Source organism: Mustelus asterias, chromosome 4, assembly GCF_964213995.1.
Source record: "Mustelus asterias chromosome 4, sMusAst1.hap1.1, whole genome shotgun sequence".
Lineage (NCBI taxonomy): Eukaryota > Metazoa > Chordata > Chondrichthyes > Carcharhiniformes > Triakidae > Mustelus > Mustelus asterias.
Window position 1 is genome coordinate 26,350,234 of NC_135804.1, and position 21,596 is coordinate 26,371,829.

The 21,596-nt window shown below is 41.3% G+C and overlaps 2 protein-coding genes across 9 annotated transcripts in view; one reads left to right on the forward strand and one right to left on the reverse strand.

The window, feature by feature from the left end:
• Nucleotides 1–11,444, reverse strand: part of ctu2 (cytosolic thiouridylase subunit 2 homolog (S. pombe)) — a 28,721-nt gene extending 17,277 nt beyond the window's left edge. For 4 of the 8 annotated variants that reach the window (XR_013497605.1, XR_013497606.1, XM_078210692.1 and 1 more), the window contains exons 1-5: nucleotides 11,012–11,353; nucleotides 9,233–9,307; nucleotides 6,405–6,483; nucleotides 5,539–5,598; nucleotides 45–105 (exon numbers count right to left, since the gene is read on the reverse strand). Coding sequence is in view for 5 of the 8 variants with exons in the window: in XM_078210692.1 (XP_078066818.1) it covers nucleotides 45–105; nucleotides 5,539–5,598; nucleotides 6,405–6,483; nucleotides 9,233–9,307; nucleotides 11,012–11,073 (337 nt within the window). In the remaining 3 variants the exon portion in view is untranslated. Of the gene's footprint in view, nucleotides 1–44; nucleotides 106–5,392; nucleotides 5,442–5,538; nucleotides 5,599–6,404; nucleotides 6,484–9,232; nucleotides 9,308–11,011 lie in introns of those variants that run through there. The other 4 variants (XR_013497604.1, XM_078210690.1, XM_078210693.1 and 1 more) reach the window with 4 other exon arrangements.
• Nucleotides 11,445–11,517: 73 nt separating this feature from the next.
• rnf166 (ring finger protein 166) overlaps nucleotides 11,518–21,596 on the forward strand; it is a 51,641-nt gene continuing 41,562 nt past the window's right edge. The window contains exon 1 of the mRNA XM_078210697.1: nucleotides 11,518–11,707. Coding sequence (XP_078066823.1) covers nucleotides 11,562–11,707 — 146 coding nt within the window. The 5' untranslated portion in view covers nucleotides 11,518–11,561. The remainder of the gene's footprint in view (nucleotides 11,708–21,596) is intronic.

Below are 21,596 nucleotides of genomic sequence, written 5' to 3' on the forward strand. Positions count from 1 at the left end.
CATGTCCAATTACTTCAAAAATTAGAAAATATTTAGTACTATACCATCTATATGGACTATCCCAGGAGAAAAACGCAACTTCTTTGGAGCCTCTCTACACAAACCCTAAAAGAGAAACAATTTATTATACTTTGCTAACACAAAACGATTTGCTTAACAATAAAAAATATATTTCTTCAAAGCAATTTCTGCTTCAGTTTAAAAATAATTGTATCAATTAATGGTAATTTCAGCTTTATTCAATCAAGATTTCAAAGTAATTAAAGAATTTTTTATTCTTTTTTTATTTGTGGGACATGGGTGTTGCTGGCTGGCCAGCATTAATTGCCCATCCCTATTGCCCTTGGAGGGCAGTTGAGAATCAACCACATTGCTGTGGCTTAGAGTCACATGTAGGTCAGACCAGGTAAGGACGGCAGATTTCTTCCCTAAAGGACATTAGTGAACCGGATGGGTGTTTCCCACAAGAATCGAATCATAAAGCGGCTACAGCACAGAACAAGGCACTTAGCCCATTGTGTCTGCACTGCCGAAAAACAAGCCACGCAGCCTAAATCCACTTTCCAGCATTTGGTCTGTAGCCCTGCAGATTCTGGCACTTCAGGAGCATATCCAGTTACCTTTTAAATGAATTGAAGGTTTCTGCCTCTACTATTCTTTCAGAGTTCAAGGCCTCCTACAACCAACCCTCATCTCCCTTCTACCAATCAGTTTAAATATATGGCCCCTAGTAACTGACCTCGCTGCTGGAGTACAGGCCCTCCCCAACCACTCCATCCAAACCCCTCACAACTGACGAAGAGTCATCCCTACTCAAAACATTAGCTCTGTTCTCTCCACGGATGTTGTCAGACCTGTTGAGATTTTCCAGCTTTTTCTGTTTTTGTTTGTTTCCAGCATCCACAGTAATTTGCTTTTATCTTCGTGTCAAATTCACTGCCACTTCTCTTCCAGGAATGCCTACCCTGAAGAAGTACTGCTCTTCGCTCTGACAGGATTCCTGTTTGTCTCGTTCACCCTATCCACCTTCATCACTTTCCATTTCCCACCTGGTGTTCAATAAGGTAAAGTGTATTTATTAGTCACAAGTAAGGCTTACATTAACACTGCAATGAAGTTACTGTGAAACTCCCCACAGTCCGGCACCCGTAGGGGTCAATGCATCTAACCAGCACGTCTTTCAGAATGTGGGAGGAAACCGGAGCGCCCGGAGGAAACCCACGCAGACACGGGGAGAACGTGCAAACTCCACACAGACAGTGACCCAAGCCAGGAATCGAACCCAGGTCCCTGGCGCTGTGAAGCAGCAGTGCTAACCACTGTGCCACCGTGCATGTTTACCACAATTTGCTTTCACAGCCATATTTCCTTCCTCTGCGACTGCCTCCATCTTCAACTTATCCCATGTGGATTCCAACTGAAGTTCCATTCCTCAAATTTCAAACCTACTCAGGATTACAGGTATCTCCAGGACATACAATGCTCCTCAGATTGCTGTTCTCACCACATCCTAAGATCCACACTCAGTGCCACGTGTCGCCATATGCACACAATATCTCTCCAGCAACACCAACTCACCCTATCTCAAAGTTGTCTTTATCTCCAGTTTCATTTCATTCTTCGTCTCACCCGATGCCTCAGCAATAAATTTCTCATCCTTTCAGGTATTAAGGAACAGATGCTCAAACAACTCAATACCAACATCCATCCAGAACCCTCCTCCCCTTCCCATCTTTCAAACTTTATCCCTCCTAACTGCAGCCCTTACCATACCCTCTGACCTTCCCCTGAGGCTGAACGTGCTGCACTCGGCAAAGAACGCTGCTTCATACCTTTATGCCTCCACCTCAATGCTGAACTCTTCTCTGCCTTCTTCATTTCCATGCTCAGTTCTTTGGGCAGGAATCCTCCTCTTATGCAATGGATCCTTTCACCCACCTCCACCATTCTCCCTCCACCTGGACCTCTCTCTTCAACCTCCTCCTAATCTTTTCATTGAGAACTGTCAACAAGACATCAGCTGTCTCAATTTCTCTGCTCCTCTCACCCATTCTAGCCTGTATCCTTCCGAACTGCTGCACTCTGCTTTCTCTGGTTCAACCCCGACTGTCATCAAACCTGCTGTTATCAGTCTGGCATACTGACCGTGACCTCAGAGGCGGAGCTCTCAGATGCTTCCTCCTACCTCCCCTTGGACCATGACCCCACCACCAAGCCATTGTTTTCAGGACTGTCACTGACCTCATCGCCTTTGGTGATCTTCCCTCCAAAGCTTCCAACCTCAGTCTCCCAACTCCGGACGGCCCGCTTCTACCTCCTTCCCAAAATCCACAAACAGGACTGTCCCAGTAGACCAATCGTGTCAGTCTGTTCCTGTCCCACTGAACTCATTTCTCCCTATCTTGACTCCACCCTCTCTCCTCTTGTCCAGTTCTTTCCCACCTACATCTGCGATTCCTCTGATGCCCAATGTTCTCTCTTTTGTATTTTAAAAGGAGCTCTGACAAAGGGTCATCCAAATTTGAAACGTTAGCTGTTTTCTCTCCACAGATACTGTCAAACCTGCTAAGATTTTCCAGCATCTTCTGTTTTGTTTCAGATTCCAGCATCCTGCATTCTAAGGAGAACAAGTGCACCTATCCAATCTTTCCTCAAAGCTTCAATTTTCCAGCCCTGGCACCACCCTCATAAATCTCCTCTGTGCCCACTCTAATGCAATTAGATCCTTTCTGTAATGAGGTGATCATAACTGCACACAGTACTCAATTTGTGGACTAACTAATGTTTTATATAATTCCAGCACAATGTCCCTGCTCTTATGTTCTATGTCTTGGCTAATAAATGAAAAAATTCCGTATGCCTTCTTAACCAACTGATCACCCTGTCCTGCTACCTTCAGGGATCTGTGGACACTCACTCGGTCCCTCACTTCCTCTACACCACTCAGTAACCTCCCATTTATTATCTATTCCCTTACCATGTTTGACCTCTCCAAATGCATCATCTGACATTTCTCTAGGTTGAATTCCATGTGCCACTTTTCTGCCCAGTCCACTGACATCTTCCTGCAGACTACAGAAATCCTCCTCACTATCAATCACATGGTCAACTTTTGTGTTGTCGGCAATCTTCTTGATGTACATTTACATTCAAATCGTTAATACATACCACCAGGGGTAAAAGTAACTTCAATTTCTTACAGGTACAGTTGTGTGGGCCCCTTCTCATCTACACTCCTAAACACTTAATTTCATGGATACCATGAAAATAAAACTTAATATTGGAATAAAAACCTGAACTAATCTTATAGAAACTCCCATGCAGCTAATTTCGCTGCACTCCCTATTCTCATCACACCATGCCTCAAGCCGAATTTGCTAATCGAGTCTCAGTTTGATTAACCAGCAATGCAGTTTCACTTGTCTCCTCTCTTTGTGGTGGTGACTCACGTGTAGGTGTAAAAGTGTCAGTGTTTTCTCCCTGTGGGTGACTCTCAGGTTCATTTATTGCTGTTCTAATTGACTGAGAATCCCCCATTTCCTCACTTATTAATTTAAATGTACCCACCAGGGTCTGTTGAACATATAATCTTAGGCAGCATTTTCCCCTGAAAATCAGAATCCCTACAGTGCAGAAGGAGGCCATTCGGCCCATTGAGTCTGCACTGACCACAATCCCACCCAGGTCCTATCCCCGTGCATTTACCAAACTAGACCCCTGACACTAAGGGGCAATTTAACATGGCCAATCCACCTAACCCACACATCTTTATAGTGTGGGGGGAAACTGGAGCACCCGGAGGAAACCCACGCACGCACAGGGAGAATATTCAAACTGCACAAAGTGACCCAAGCCGCGAATCAAACCCAGGTCCCTGGCACTGTGCCGCAGCAGTGCTAACCACTGTGCCACTGTTAAAAATTAAAATACAATCTTTTTTTTAAAATCCTCACAATAAAAAATATTCCACATTATGAATTTTTACTTTGAAATATTTCAGCAAAATGTTCCTTTAACAATGTAATTAAATAAAGTAATTTTATTTCCTGCTCAAAAATACTCTGACACTTTAAAGTGTTTCTCTGAATTATTTTAATTCTAGCGTAGCTCTGCTCACTTATTTATTTAGCTCCAATACCTCAGTAAGACCTCAAAGGTCTAAACAAATTCAGAAATATTTTCTCCGTCATGCACTCTTAAATGTCTCAGTCCTCCTCTCTCTTCCTCCTGTAGCCTCTTACTTGCTGTCAATTATCAGACGATGCCACCAGCTCTAATTTCTAAATTAACCAACTATAATCAAAATGCTGTCTTTCAATACACAAACCAATCATAAAAAGCACTAACAGGAAACAGAGTGGTGGCAAATGATTGTTTTTCAAACTGGAGGAACGTATAGAGTGGTGATCCCAAGGATCAGTAATAACACTGTTGTCTTTCTCAATAAAGCTGATGGTTTAAGATTACAGTGTGCAGGGCACAATTTCAAAATTTGAAGATGGCAGAAAATGTGGGTATTATGGACTGTAGGGAGGGTAGTGATAGGCTTCAAGAGGATTGATAGGCTGATGGAAAAGGGGTGAAATGCAGCAGATGAAATTTAATGCAGACAAATATGAATGACAGTCATACAACATAAATCAATTCTAAAGGGAGTGCAAGATCAAAGCGATGGAGGGGCTACGTGTGTACAAATTTTTCCAAGGCAGTTGGGTAGGTTGAGAAAGTGGTTAAAAAAGCATACAGGATCCTGAATCCTAAAGCAAGGATGTTCTGGTGAACCGGTATAAAACACTGGCTAGGCGTCAACTGGATAACTGTGTCCCATTCTTAGCACCACACTAGGAAAGACGTGAAGGCTTCAGAGAAGCTGCAAAAAAGATTCATGAGAATGGTTGCAAGAATGAGGGACTTAGAAATGAGAGGTTTGACAGGAGATTTGATAGAGGTGTTCAAAAATCATGTCTATAAATAGTGAATGGAGGAAATGGTTTCCATTGGAAGTTCAGTTGAGAACCAAAGCACATAATTTTAAGGTGATTGGCAAATAACACCAAACAGTAACATGAGAAAAACTATTTTTACATAGTGAGTGGTTGTAATCTGAAGTGCACTGTCTGAGGGGGTGTTGGAGGTAGATTCAATCGTGGCTTTCAAAAGATAACTGGATAAGCAGCTGAAAGGAATAAAATTACAGGGTTATAGGGAAAAGGCAGGGGAGTGGGACTTGCTAAATTGCTCTTGCAGAGAGCAGGCATGGATTCAACAAACCAAATAGCCATATTCTAGCTGTGACCAATGATATTGTAAGAGTAACAAGTACTACTAAACTGGCAGAAAAATGTAAAATGTTTATTTTTGTTGGGATTACAAATCAACTAATAACACTTACAAAATATTGCAATTCATATTCATGCATCTGACCAAAGGAATGCAGTACCCTAGACATTAAGAAATGATTGTTAATAGTTTATTTTACCACATTTGGAGCACTGTTGAGAAAGGAAGCTAAGCTTGATATTAATTGTAATACAGTACCTCTTGAACCTGGCAAAGCATTGCACTAGATGTGGGACCACCTGATAATGCCAGCAAAACCTGTACAGAAAATAGCAAAAATATGAAGGGAAGAAACACAGACATTTCTAGTTATACTGACAAGTTCTGCCAATTAGCAGTTCAGCAAATGCAGAATAGCTAGAGGCAAATTAGCCTTAGCTTAACAATTTCAGGATCGGTCGATACTTATTCCTCAGAAATCCAGTTTTATCAATCTAAAAACAATTTCAGGTAAAACCACGGGCATTCATGACACAGAAAGGTACCCTTCAGCCCATTTCTTGTGTCCTTTTTTGCCAAAATAGATAAAAATGCATTGGTGATATCAAAGTTCACTAATGGAGCTCCCCTGGTGGCTTAGTTTGGAAATTCACTGCCTATTCAGCCTTTTGCAGACCAAGTGAGTCTCAGGTTCGATCCCCAGTTTAATCCAAGCTACTTGACTTTAGCAAAGGGTCACAGCAGGGATATTACAATTTTCCCTAGTACTCCTTTGGCTGGAGAAAAGAAAAAGAAAATCAGTTCTCAATTCCAATCCAGTAAGCTATTACTTTTCTAACTTGTCTCAGTTCTGATAAAAAAGGTCACAAACCTGAAATGTTAACTCTGTTTCTCTCTCCACAGATGCTGCCAAACCTGCTGAGTATTTCCAGCATTTTTTAAATTACAATCCAGCAACTTCAGCTGAAGAGCATCAGGTTCAACTGTAATAACTGTTCAATATGTAACAACTTATCAAGTCCTCAACCTAGACTGTATAATAAAGTCAATTTTAAATCCAGAACTAGGATATCTTCTGATACAAAAACACAATTTTCAAGCAAATATCTCTCTGCATTACTTGCCTGTTCGCCAGGAAAAATTAAGCGGGTCTTCCCCAGCATGGCACGGAATTTGTGTACAAAGTATTCTTTGAAGCAGGATCTGAAGAAGAAAATACATAAACATTACTGGTGGAAAGTTGAAGCATTTTGAATTTTCAGATACATTTGCGATGCCATTAATCAACAATTACAATTAGTCTAATTGAACCAAGTAGTATAAAGATGTAAAATCCATATTTGTATCCATTCATACAATGGGGGTGTCATTGGTAAGGCCAGCATTTATTACCCCATCCCTAATTGTTATTGAGGAGAGGTGGTGAGCTGCCTTCTTGAATACAATGGAGTACTGGTAACTGCTAAGGCAGCTAAAGCCATTTCAGAGGGCAGTTAAGAGTCAACCATATCACAGGAGTCATATATAGGCCAAATAAGGGTCCCAAATTTCCTACTCTAAAAGGACTTAGTGAACCAGATAGGTTTTTGTAATAATCTATTAGTTACATAGTGACCATTCCTGACAAGCATTTGATTCTAATTTTAAGTTCACCAGCTGCTATGGTGCGATTTATACTCAAGTCCCCAAATAATTAGTCCAGGCTCTGAATTGCTAGGTCATTAACATAACCAGTATGCTAACCTACTTAGTCACACCCACATTTTGTTAATCCCATTGTTTTTGATTAGCAATGAAAACTTACACTAGGTATCCTCTTAAAACTATAAATCTGATAGTCCTAACTTTCAGTTTCAGGAAAAGTCACAAGTTTTCAAACCTTTCTTCAGAAATCTTGGTTTAATTCTTGTGAATTTTCACTACATCCTTTTTTTGGTTCCAGTGTCCTTCTTCTAATTCAGTATTATATCTAGAACAGTGCAATGAACTCAAACTGTGATCTAACCATAATCCTATACAAACTCAACGTAATTTCCGAATTATTTTTTAATTCAATGCTTCCATGTCTAAAACCCATATTCATAAGAATACGAGAAACAGGAATAAAAGCAATCGAGGGTTACGGGAAAAGGCAGGAAAGTGGACGCAAGGATTGTCAGATCGGCCATGATCCTACTGAATGAGGGAACAGATTCAAAGGGCTGAATGGCCTACTTCTGTTCCTATTTCTTATGGTCTAAGAGTAGCTTCTATGATGTCCCCTCAACCCTGCTTTGCCAATTTTTTATTCTTTCATGGGATCACTAGCATTTGTGCTCATCGCTAATCACCTATGAAAAGGTGAGGTGAACCATCTTCTTGAACTGCTGCAGCCCAATGATTGTAGGTACACTTGCAATTCTGTTCTGAAATTGGTAGATTTTTGGTGTTAAGGGAATGAAGGGACAGGACAGGAAAGTGGAGTGATGTGAAAGTTTAGCTACAATCATATTAAACATTCACTCCCTCTACCACTGACCCCCAGTGGCAGCAATGACAAACATTATTCAAAATGCACTGCAGCAACTCACCAATGCGTCTTTGATAGCACCTTCCAAACCTGCCACCTCTACTACCCCGAGAAGGATATGGGCAGCAGAACCATGGGAACACCACCACCTACACGTTCCCCTTCAAGTCACACACCAATCTGACTTGGAACTATATCACTGTTCCTTACCAGTCACTGGGTCAAAATCCTTGAACTCCCTTTTGCCAGGGCTCTGATGTGTGGATTCCCTTAATCTCCTGAAAGTTTCATTCAAATCGCCACTTAACCACCAAACTTTCAGCTCATACGATTGTTTATCTCTCCTCATAAATTAATCCTTGGAATCCAAGGATTGTCCTAATAAGTCTACACTGTATTCTTTCCAAGGCCAAAATAACCATCCTACAGTGTGGTGCCCAGAACTGCTCACCATACTCCAGGCGTGCTCATTGCTGAAACAACTCCTGTAATCTTGCACACTATTTTGCTAGACATCAAGGCCCGCGTTTTCTGCACCATTTTAATAATCTATGTACCTGGATGACCAAGTTTCTTTAAACCTCCTGTGTTTCTAGCTTTTCACCATTTGCAAAGTATCTAGTTCTATGCTTCTTGGGTCTGAAGTAGATGACCTCTCATTTGCCACAGTTTTGCCCACTCACTTAATCTATCAATATCACTTTGTAACTTTATGCTTCCATCCACACTGTATGCAATGCTGCCTATCTTTGGGTCATTGGAGAAATTTGGAAATGCAGCTGTCTATCCCAATATTGTTAATGAAAACTGTAACTAGTTGAGGCCCCAACATGGATTTTTGTTGAAGCACCACCAGTCACATCACACCTATTATTCTCATGTCTCCTTCCACCCAGTCAAAAATTTGCCTTCAATTCCATGAACTTTAAATTTTAGCTAACAGTTTCTTCTAAAGAACCTTATCAAATGCTTTCTGAAAGCCTTTATCAGTAACATACATGGGCATTCCCCCGTCTACTTCTTCCATCACCTCTTCACAAAATTCAATCAGCTTTCCCAAACATGACTACCCTTTCAAAATCCACACTGACTCTCTCTGATCAGCAGAAAATTTAAGGTCTTCAATCATCCTAAATTATAGACTCTAATAATTTCCCAACAATGGATGCAAGATTAACTAGCTACAATTCCCTGATTTACCTCCCTCGTCTTCCTTAACTTAAGCTATTTTCATTCCAACCTCTATTTATACTTTTGACAACACCCCTTTACCCTCAGTTGTAATGTATTTAATCTGGATTTAAGGCATATATTAGCCATGATATAATTAAATGTTGCAAAAGGCTAGATGGGATGAATGGCTTATTCACCAATGTATAGGAAATTCCTTGTTTTGAAATTTTATATTTATAGAAATTTGTAATTGAATACTTTGGTACTTACTTACAAAACGCATCTCCAACTCGAATGACCAACACGGCAGAATTGTCCTTGCATTTCATACATTTCTGCGCAATACTATAAAAAAGAATTCATATTGTAATTTTTAAAATATAAACTTAAGCATTTAGAGAGGTTCCTTGAGTTTTTTTTGAACCCATTCAAATCTGGGTGAATGGTCAATATTAACACTGCAAACAGCGCGACACAGGCAGAATGGTTGGTAACTGAAGAAATGGACTTCATACACTGAACACTTTACAACTGAAAAAAGTAACCACATATTTGATTTAAAAAGCCTTAATTAAAATTACATCTCCATGAACAAAATCAAATAAAATGTGTCTCTGGAATAATTACTAAACAGTGGGTTTTCCACAAAGGCTAGCAAAAATTTGGAACTTTAAAAAAAAAGTTTGTGGATGCTGGATCAATTGAAATCTTCAAGACCGGGATGGATTTTTTTTGTTAAAGTAAAAGTGGATAAATGGAATAGATACTGATCAGCCATGATTTTGTTGAATGCAGATCAGACCCCTCCTGTTCCTGTGTGCCTAGAAGGTTAAGAGTTTTGGCCCCTATGGATTAAGGTGCATTATCCAGGCTAACAATCTAAGGAAATGCGGCAATGTCAGAATCTATATCCTTCAGGTAAAGCTGAAGTCCTGGCTGCATATTCATCAAAAAGATCAAAGTAATTTCTTCATCCAAACCTATTATGTAAACTATTGGAGATACATTTCTGTCAGGTTGGAAATAAAGTGTCCAGTTAGTGTCCTATTTTCCCATAAAGCTCTCATCCTTTCCTTTCCCATTTTAAGGTGTTTGACAATAACACGCAACCCCACCCTTTGTCCTACATCACAAAGCTGCTTTTTCACCAAACAAAAACGAATAACGTGAAGAAATATCATGAACTAAAAGCGGTCACATTAGCAAGACAGTTCTGGTTACTACCCAAATATCGGTAGTAAATTTGAGTCTTTTGAGCTGGATAAATGGCATACTATACACTCACACAGGAATAGTAAGGGCTACAAATCGAGCAGCAAGTTAGCTTTTGTTTACAATGACAAGAAAGCGACCCCTTCTTTCATGTGCGTTCCTCCTGTCGATCTATTCTCATTGCAGTCCCTTCTCTATTGCCTTGACAAAAAAAAAATCATTGCGCGTGCTTTAAGTCAATTCTTGCCGTGGGGAAAAAAAAACAACAAAAAGTTCAATCTTTCAATCCTATTTACATGAGGCACTCCCTTCAGAAAAGTGGGGGAGGGGGACTGCTGATTCGTTGTGTTTCCAAGACGCATTTGAGCAGTTGTCCGCAGCTAGGAATGTCATGCTGCAGCAGTGGCCAGGTTCCCAACACCACACACATTCCTTCTCCCCGATGTACTCTATAAACGACAAGTTTTTGTTTGTATATAGCGCGCGAGAAACAATACTTTCCACTGTACCCCAATACATGTAACAATAATAAATCAAATATTATACACACACACACGTCCGTGTGTATAAATGACGTATGCATGTATAAAACACAACATATAGCGTGTAACACATAAGCACAGAATATAGCGTGTATAACACACAGCTACAGCATATTACATATATACGGTGTGTATATGTACACAGTAAGAGTTTTAACACCACCAGGTTAAAATCCAACAGGTGTATTTGGTAGCAAACACCATTACCATATATACCATCGTATATGTGTGTATACCAGGCACCTCTCCCGACAACAAAGCGTTTCTATAAAAATGAATGGGTTTGCTGTCTAACCTTGCGGCGGCCGCCGCCCTGTGCAGCGGCTGCTGGCTGTAATCCTCCTCGGCCTCGCACATTGCCGCTCTCCGGGCTCCGCTCTCGATTCAATGGGGAGGGGGTGGGCGGACTGTGTGCGGACAGGCGGCGGCCAGCGTGTTGCCGGTGAGCCCGGCTCACACGCGCCACCTGCTCCCTGACTCGACCGACATCGGCCCGGAGAATCCGACCGAGTACAATTCCCTCTCTTGGTTTTTTTATCGACGATGCCGGTGCTGTTTCAGTCAGGTTTCCCTCCGCCTCCTCCTCCGCTGTGTGTTTTTATGTTTCGCTCCTCAGCACCATCCCCCCTCCAGGAAAGCGCGGCCTTTGTTCACTGGCGGCAGCCGCTCCGCAAGACAGAGGGGCAAATGGCGGCGTTTCCCTGGGAACCAGCTGCCCGTTGACGTCAGCCGGCTGTCGCGGGATGATGACGCCAGCCGAACATCTCCTCGTCTCCCCCGACCCGCTGGCGGTCGCGGGGTGATGACGGCTGTTTAGGTTTTAGGGGGGGGGGGGGTTTAAGATCATGGCGATGTTTCGGAGTTTGGTCTCCGGCGCTCAGGCGAAACAAGCGCCCTCGGCGCCGGGGGAGAACCTGGCGGATTCGTACAGCTGCCCCATCTGCCTGGAGGTCTACCACAAGCCGGTGTCCATAACCAACTGCGGACACGCGTGAGTTGGGGTTGAGGGTTGATGAGGGGGGGAAGCTGAGTGATTTGATGGATGGATGGATGGATGGAGTGTCTGCTGGCTCCGGGGATTATAGACAGTCCCACACAATGGCTGTGCGGCAGCCCCAGGAGCAAGTTGAGGGGAAGAAGCTGCGTTGGGGGGGGGGAGCTGATCAGGGGGACAGTGAGGGGGGAGGATCGGCCAGCCCTGGAGCAGGAACTTGAGGCTGTTTTGGATGGAGGAGGTTGGGGGGTTAAAGCGCGCTCTGCAGACACAGGCTGTTGTGAAGTTCTTCCAAAGCTCCTTCCATGGCGCCTTCTTCACGGCTGACTTTGTTGGGTCAACACCGAGATGCCACCAGTAGCTGTTAGGCCGGTCGTGTTTATGTTTTTATTTGGGGGGAAATAATGTTGACACGGAAGATTTGGAAGTTCCTTCCGTTTGGGTTCAAATGTCTCCCCGCTCCAAAACAAACAAACAATTGTAACTGTGACTGATCACCCCCCAAAAACCGACCAATGTGACCGAAAGATTTCCAAGTGCATGGTGTTTTTCATATGCACCTTTAAACGAGTATGCTTTTATTTTTAAACAACCCCTTTCCTCCGCCCTCGAATACATTCTGCCCAATCGACAAACTTTGACACAATTAAATACACCGAGGTAAACAATATCTCGCAATTCTAAAGCTGCAGTGTAAACTTAACCGACCCCGTAGTGGACAGAACGGTGATATAAATAGAATACACACGATGTCAAGTTACTGCAAAATCTATGCGGTTGATTCGGAACAGACAAATGATCGACACAATCGGATTTGTGAACTCCACATATTAATACAGCTCATTCTTGTCTTGTGTGCCGGCTTGTTTTCTGTTTTTATCTATGCTGCAAACTCAGCAGATTTAATTTGTATTAAAGTTTCTCAGTTTAACCAGACTTTTTTGTGCGTTCTCGGGTCTGTACCATCAGAAGGAACAACATATACATTTATGATATACTCCAGCTAACTGTCATCGGTTTCCCCGCTTCCATGGGCAATCGTATACAGATTGACCCGTTGGTGAACTCTAGGAGTCAGAGGGTTAAGTTCGCAAAATAAGTTACCATCAGTCCTTTAGGAATGTTGTGTACCAGTGAGATAAAGCAAATACTCGACCAGCACTGTGGCACTAGGGAGTATAATATTCTTAATTCCAAAATCATTATTAGTTGGTATTGTTTGATCAAACCAGAACAGAATCACTTTTTTTTTGTTGAATCAAGTTTTGGTCATTTCTGCACTCCATTGGCTAGTTCATCATCAGGTGTTATGTCTCCTAACTCAATGAACGTTCTGTTGATTTTTGTTTTCAGTAACATGCTTAGTTCCTGTATATTTGGCCAAGCCTTTTGTCAAATCATCCTCTATTCTGTCAGTTCATAGTTTGAGGATAAGGGGGTAAACCTTTTAGAACTGAGGTGAGGAGCAATTTCTTTATTCAGAGGGTGATGAATGTGTGGAATTCACTACTGGAGAAAGTAGTTGAGGCCAAAACGTTTTGTGATTTCAAGAAGGTGTTAAATATTGCTGTAGGGACTAAAGAGATCAAGGGATATGGGGGGGTGGGGGAAGGCGGGATCAGGATATTGAATTTGATGATCAACCATGATCAAAATGAATGGCAGAGCAGGCTCGAAGGGCCTAGTCCTGCTTCTGTTTTCTATGTTTCTATGAGTAGTGTCCCAATCTGTTTAATCTTTCCTCATAAGACAATCCCTCCATATCGGGGGTCATCCTAGTGAACCTTCTCTGAACTGCTTCCAATTAAATAATAATATCTTTCCTGAAAAAGGGGGACCCAAACTGCCCACAGTACACCAGATGTTGAGGCCAAAACGTCTGATTTCAAGAAGAAATTAGATGTACCTCTTGGGGCCAAAGGGATCAAGAGATATGGTGAGCAGGGGGAAATCAGGATATTGAATGCAATGATCAAAATGAATGGTGGAGCAGGGCCGAATGCCCTACTCTTTCTTGTTTCTATTTCTGTGAATGGGGAAAGGGGAGGAACTTTTATTTTTACTTTTATGTATCATAGTGAAGGAAAATGTTCATTGAAACCCACTTGAAATAATATATTGTATCCCCTTTGGCGCAAGACCATTGTAAAAAACAATCCCCAAAGCTGAGAGCTTTCATACTGACATTGCCTTAAAGTTGTGTTTGTTTTTGTATCCTGGTGGTAAACTGAATTCACTAATCATTTCTGAAACAATTTGGTTGTGTTGTCAAGGATTGATTTTTTTTTTCAATGCACATGGGAAGAGAATGTGTACCCCACTGGGGAAGAATTTCTAGGTGTTTTGATTGTCAAGTTTGGTTATAGAGAAGATTCTGTAGATGTATTGAGTCCCAAAGCATGTATTTCCAAACAGAACTGTACCCCAAAACGCTGGCACAATGAATATTTTGGTATACTAACTTACCCATAAGTTTACCCAATGTATTTAATCTCCCTAGCGGAGGTTCTGCAATGTTTAAAAAAAATTGCATGAAGTATTTCTTCATGGCCCCATCATTGTTCTATGCAAGAGAATAACTTCAAATCAGATTATCAGGTGGCTCGGTGGCTCAGTGGTTAGCACTACTGCCACTCAGTGCCAGGGATCCAGGTTTATTTCCAGCCTCAGGTGAATGTCTGTGTGGAGTTTGCACATTCTCCCCGTGTCTGCGTGGGTTTCCTCCAGGTACTCCGGTTTCCTCCCACAGTGACAAGATATGCATGTTAAGTGGATTGGCCATACTAAATTAGTATTTAGTATAAATACTAATTTATACTAAAATTATTAGTATAATAATTTATACTAATTATAAATTAGTATAATTTACTAATTATACTAATTATAATTAGTATAATTATAATTATACTATAATATAATAGTATAATTATATAATTAGTGTCCCTTGGTGTCCAAAGATGTGTAGGCCAGGGGGATTAGTGGGGTAAATACATGGGGTGGGTGGGGGGGGGGGGGGGAGGGGGGGGGCCTGGGTGCTCAACCGGAGATTCGTTGCAGACTCGATGGGCCGAATGGCCTCCTTCTGCATTGTAGGGATTCATACCTAAGTTTCCTTTGTTCTGTTTTTGCCAAGCTAATAAACATCCTTAAAATGCTGGTTTACTTCAGTGATTTTATACATGTAGTTACTAAATCGCTTCTCTTAAACATGTACACTTGTTAAGTTCCTCCAACTGAATCATTTATCACCTTTATTCAGTTCACAAAAATGCACTTGTTCTCGAATGGACACTAGAATACAATGAAGTAAAGGGGATGTTTCAAGTTTATTTTCTTTCATAAATCAGGGAATACAATGACTGGGGGTATACCGAGAGGAGGATCTTAATCAGATAACAGGAGCAAAGTGAGTAATATTTAGGCAAGGGAAGATCACAGGGCAGGTCAAAGTGGAATACTGCGGATGCAGGAAATCTGAAGTAAAAGCAGAAAATGTTGGAAATACCCAGCAAGTTATGGCAGCACCTGTGGAAAGAAACAAAGTTAATGTTTCAGGTCTGCAACCTTTCATCAGAACTGGGAACAGTTAGAGATGTAATAGGTTTTGAATGAGGATGGGTGGGATAAGAACTAAAGAAAGTTCCATGATAGAGTGAAAATCAGGAAAGTCTTCCAGGGTCAAAGAGAATGATGATAGGGCAAACAAAGAGACTAAGAAACAGAGGATGTGCCTAGGGTATGTGTGCAGCTGCCTAAAGGGGGAAAAAAACAAAACAAGCTAAGAAAAGGAAACAGCACGGAACATCAACTATGTTATGAAGTTGTTGAACTCAGTGCTGTGTTTGGAAAGCTGTAAAGTGCCTATTTGAAAGATGGGGTGCTATCCTCAAGCTTACGTTGAGCTTCACTAGAACAGTTCAGTAGGTTGAGGAAAGTGTGAGAGCAAGGTAGGGAATTAAAATGACAGGCCACCAGAAGCTAGGGGTCATCCTTGCAGACTGAACATAGGCGTTCTGCAAAACATCTGCATTTGGTCTCCCCAGTTCAGACCTGGTATGTTAAGCCTGTTTCCCTCCATAATGCTGTAGTTTTGCTTTGCTCAAATGTTACCTGCTTTGTTCCCTGTTACATAATTAAGATCCCTCCACTCTAGAGATACTGTTTGTCATCTTATGCCCACATTTATGAAACAAGTAATAAAATTAAAACATCCCCCTTTGCTTCATTGCATTCTGATGCTCATTTGTGAACAAGTACATTTTTGTAAACTGAGTAAAAAAAGGTGAGAAATGATGGAAGTAGGAGGAAATTAACAAGTGCCGCAAATACATACACTAGATTGAAAGAAGTCCTTGTAAGTCACTACTTCACCTGGAAGAAGTGTTTGGAACCTTGCACACTAAGGAGAGAGGAGATAATATTGCATCTCCTGTTACATATTACATCATGATGTGGAGATGCCGGCGTTGGACTGGGGTGAACACAGTAACAGTTTTAACAACACCAGGTTAAAGTCCAACAGGTTTATTTGGTAGCAAATACCATTAGCTTTCAGAGCGCTGCTCCTTCGTCAGATGGAGTGGAAATCTGAGATTTCTGGAAATGAGATTTCCACTCCATCTGACGAAGGGGCAGCGCTCCAAAAGTTAATGGTATTTGCTACCAAATAAACCTGTTGGACTTTAACCTGGCGCTGTTAAAACTCTTAACATATTACATCTCCAGTGTTTGAATGGAAAGGTGATGTGGGAGGGGACTGGTTGTTGTAGGTGATTGAGGAGTGGACCAGGGTATCAAGAAGTGAGCATTCCCTTTGGAATATTAAAAGGGGAAGGGAGGGGAAGATGTGTTTGCTAGTGGCATCATGCTGGAGATGGCACAAATAGCAGACAATGATCCATTGAGTATGGAGGTTGAGTATTCGAGGGTTGGATGGAGAGACATTTGTTGAGTGTATTCAGGAGGAATTTGGATGGCCTGACTAGAGAGGGGACAAAACTTGACCTCCTCTTGGGAAATAAGGAAAAGCAGGTGACAGAAGTGTTCGTGAGGGATCACTTTGGGACCAGTGACCATAATTCCATTAGTTTTAAGATAGCTATGGAGAATGATAGGTCTGGCCCAAAAGTTAAAATTCTAAATTAGGGCAAGGCCAATTTTGATGGTATCAGGCAGGAACTCTCAAAAGTTAATTGGGGGAGTCTGTGGGAAGGCAAAGGGACCCCGGGGTAAGTGGCACGCTTTCAAAAGTGTGTTAACCAGGGTTCAGGGTAAACCCATTCCTCTTAGAGTGAAGGGCTTGGCTGGCAGAACTAGGGAACCCTGAATGACTCGGATGACCCTGGTCAAGAAGGAGAAAGAGGCACATGACCTGCATAAGCAGCTGGGATCAAGTGAATACCTTGAAGAGTAGAGGGGGTGTAGGATAGAGTTAAGAGAGAAATCAGGAGGGCAAAAAGGGGACACGAGATTGTTTTGGCAGATAAGGCAAAGGAGAATCCAAAGAGCTTCTACATATACGTAAAGGGAAAAAGAGTAACAAGGGAGAGAGTAAGGCCTCTTAAGGATCAACAAGGTCATCTATGTGCAGATCCACAAGAGATGGGTAAGATCCTAAATGAATATTTCTCATCAGTATTTACTGTTGAGAAAAGCATGGATGTTAGGGAACCTGGGGAAATAAATAGTGATGTCTTGAGGAGTGTACATATTACAGAGAAGGAGGTGCTGGAAGTCTTAAAGCGCACCAAGGTAGATAAATCCCCGGGACCTGATGAAGTGTATCCCAGGACATTGTGGGAGGCTAGGGAGGAAATTGTGGGTCCCCTAGCCGAGATATTTGAATCATTGATAGTCATGGGTGAGGTGCCTGAAGATTGGAGAGTGGCAAATGTTGTGCCTTTGTTCAAAAAGGGCTGCAGGGAAAAGCCTGGGAACTACAGGCCCGTGAGCCTCACATCTGTGGTGGGTAAGTTGTTGGAAGGTATTTTGAGAGACAGGACCTACAGGCATTTAGAGACTCAAGGACTGATTAGGGACAGTCAGCATGGCTTTGAGAGTGGAAAATTTGATTGAGTTTTTTGAAGGGGTAACCAAGAAGGTAGATGAGGGCAGTGTTGTTGATGTTGTCTACATGGACTTTAGGAAGGCCTTTGACAAGGTACCGCATGTTAGGTTGTTGCATAAGGTTAAATCTCACGGGATCCAGGGTGAGGTATCTAAATGGATAAAAAGTGGGCTTCTTGACAGAAGTCAGAGGATGGTTGTAGAGAGTTGTTTTCAAACTGGAGGCCAGTGACCAGCGGTGTGCCTCAGGGATCAGTGCTGGGTCCACTGTTATTTGTCATTTATATTAATGATTTGGATGAGAATATAGGAGGCATGGTTAGTAAGTTTGCAGATGACACTAAGATTGGTGGCATAGTGGACAGTAAAGAAAGTTATCTCCAATTGTAACGGGATCTTGATTAATTGAGCCAGTGGGCTGACGAATGGCAGATGGAGTTTAATTTAGACAAATGCGACGTGATGCATTTTGGTAGATTGAACCAGGGCAGGACTTACTCAGTTAATGGTAGGGTGTTGGGGAGAGTTACAGAACAAAGAGATCTAGGGGTACATGTTCATAGCTCCTTGAAAGTAGAGTCACAGGTGGACAGAATGGTGAAGAAGGCATTCGGCATGCTTGGTTTCATTGGTTAGAACATTGAATACAGGAGTTGGGACGTCTTGTTGAAGTTGTACAATACATTGGTAAGGCCACACTTGGAATACTGTGTGCAGTTCTGGTCACCCTATTATAGAAAGGATATTATTAAACTAGAAAGAGTGCAGAAAAGATTTACTAGGATGCTACCGGGACTTGGTGGTTTGAGTTATAAGGAGAGACTGGATAGACTGGGACTTTTTTCCCTGGAGCGTAGGAGGCTGAGGGGTGACCTTATAGAGGTCTATAAAATAATGAGGGGCACAGATCAGCTAGATAGTCAATATCTTTTCCCAAAAGTAGGGGTGTCTAAAACTAGAGGGCATAGGTTTAAGGTGAGAGGGGAGAGATGCAAAAGTGTCCAGAGGGGCAATTCTTTCACACACAGGGTGGTGAGTGTCTGGAACAAACTGCCAGAGTTAGTAGTAGAGGCAGGTACAATTTTGTCTTTTAAAAAGCATTTAGATAGTTACATGGGTACATGGGTATAGAAGGATATGGGCCAAATGCGGGCAATTGGGATTAGTTTAGGGTTTTTTTTTAAAAAGTGCGGCATGGACAAGTTGGGCCTTCGGCATTTGGCATTCGGCATTCGGCATTTGGCCCATATCCTTCTGTAAACCTCTCTCTCTATGGTAGGGCAAGGACAAGGAGAACCCTATCGTGATTCTGAGAAGAAGGGGAGGGGATTAGGATAGAAGTATGGGAAATGTGGTGGACATGTTCAACCACAGTCAAGATGGGAGAATCCTCAGTTGAGGGAAAAAAAAGACACCTCAGAAGCACTGTTGTGGATGGTTGAATTGCCAGAAGAGATGTGACGGAGTCAAAGGAACTGGGAGAATGGAATAGAATCCTTACAGGGTGTACGATGCAAGGAATGGTAGCAGTAGGGGTCGGTGGGCTTATAATGAATATTAGTTGATAGCTTATCACCAGAGGGAGGGAATGGAAGAGTCAGAGATGGACAAGTCCAAAGATGTGCGGGTTAGGTGGATTGGCCACGCTAAATTGGCCCTTAATGTCAGGGGGACTAGCTAGGGTAAATGCATGTGGTTATGGGGATTGGGCCTGGGTGGGATTGTGGTTGGTACAGACTTGATGGGCCAAATGGCCTCCTTCTGCACTGTAGGATTCTATGATGTGAAGGTGAGAGAAGAGTGGAAATTGGAAGCAAAGTTGAAGTTTTCCAATTCAGGACATGGCATGAGGGAGCCTGAGTTGGACTGGGAAATGAAATGTTTGTCATATCCTGTACAAAGGGCAGACAGGTCAAACTAGATTGTTCTTGCATATCACTAGTGGCATTTTGAATGCTAACTGAAAGTGGGCAGAAAAATTGGCCATAAAAGTATCAGCAATTCTTCATTACTTTGTGATGTTTTAGAACCTGAAGACCTAATGAACATTAATGACATGTTCTCAATTGAATTTTTTAACATTGTTTCACCCGCAAAGATGTAGTCAAAATCTTCAAAACAGTCATTTATCTTTCCTAGTCCAGACTTCACTTGGCTATTTTGTTTTCTAAGATGATGAAAAGCAGAAGAACATGAGGCTGAATAGGGAAATGTACATTTCTGCATATGTGGAGCAAAGAGATAATTTGCACATTCCCTGTGCCTGTGACATATAAGCTGAGAGTACTGTAAATTAGAAAGTATGCAGTGTTTTCAAATTCACTTCATTAAAGATAGGAAGTGTAAAAACATAATTTCAATTCTTTCACACTCAAATTATAATTTAATATATTAAAAATTTAATATATTAAAAATGTACCTTGAGGATATGGAGAAAAGTTTTTATATTAAAAAAATGAATTAAACTTGAAAACCATTGTGTGAAGCCATAATTGTGTACTTTTGTACCTGAATGGAGACAAACAAGAAAATAATATGGAAATCTGTAGGTTGTAATTTTGCCCATTATTTTTTAAATATTTTAGAGAATCTTACCAGAAGAGACTTGATTAATTCTAGTTGTGGTTTAACTATGCTTTGCATTATTAAGCTAAAACTGATCAAGATTGAATTTCTGTTCCCAATTACATGAACTCCAGTTGTTTAGTGTTTTATGCAGAAATAGTCATTGGTTGCTACTTCGCCATGTATTGTGAGGCCATATTTTAATATACTCATATTTCACATGTCAATAAAATAATATCAGGAAAAGGATCTTTTCCGTTATCTGATGATTTGGCTACCACCGGATTCTTCATGCAGAGAAGCCAAGCATGACATAAGATGTTGAGAATGGGAGCAAACATATCTCCATACTTGGAATAATTAAAAATAGGGTTGTTTCTCCATTGTCCTAGCTGCAGCTGGGATTGACCTTATACTTTCCAGTGATGTTGTGTGCATTTCTGGATGGGAATGTGTATACATGTTCTGTGTTTTCTATATTTATTCTGTAAAATTATACATCTGACTGCAAAAAAAGCATTATATTTATGCATTTGTTTTATATTATGATGGCTTTGTGGATATCCATGGTGAAGTGATGACAGTATGGATTAGGACATTCCCAGCCTCTGCTGAGTTATTTGATTTCAGGCTGGGAAATGAAGTATTATAGTTGGCATCAATTATTGGGATTAGGTAAAATCTGATTTTATAATCTATGTTGGAAATTTGTTTCTGTATATTATCATAGGAGGATAGTATCAGGGTGTCAGTAGCTTCCATGGTCAAACCATATCCACCTTTTCCTAACATTTTCTTCTTTGATCTGGACTCCATTTTGTCCAATTAGACTACTATGATCTTTTTCTACATTAAAGGTACAATATAGATTAATATTGTATCATGCTATCTATGTTTACATATGGCTATTTCAGAGAGCTGTCTCAGTTGTTTTTACAAATACTTGCAGTATTATTTTATGTCCAACAATGCTATTTATTAAATAATGGGAGCTTGTCAGGAAGGCACAGTGATAGACTGAAAAAAATCAGCTGGGTAAAGTTGGTCCAGATGAGGAATTTTCTTAGAATAGCATGTATTGGAGTCAATCAGAAAGCAGGCTATACTTGACCTGATATTGTGCAACAAGTTAGGTTTAATTAATGACCTCATTACGAAGTCCCCCACAAAGGTAGCAGCGATTATAATGTGATTGAGTTTTACATTCAGTTTGAGGGAGAGAAGAGTAGATCTAAAACTAGTATTTTAAACTTAA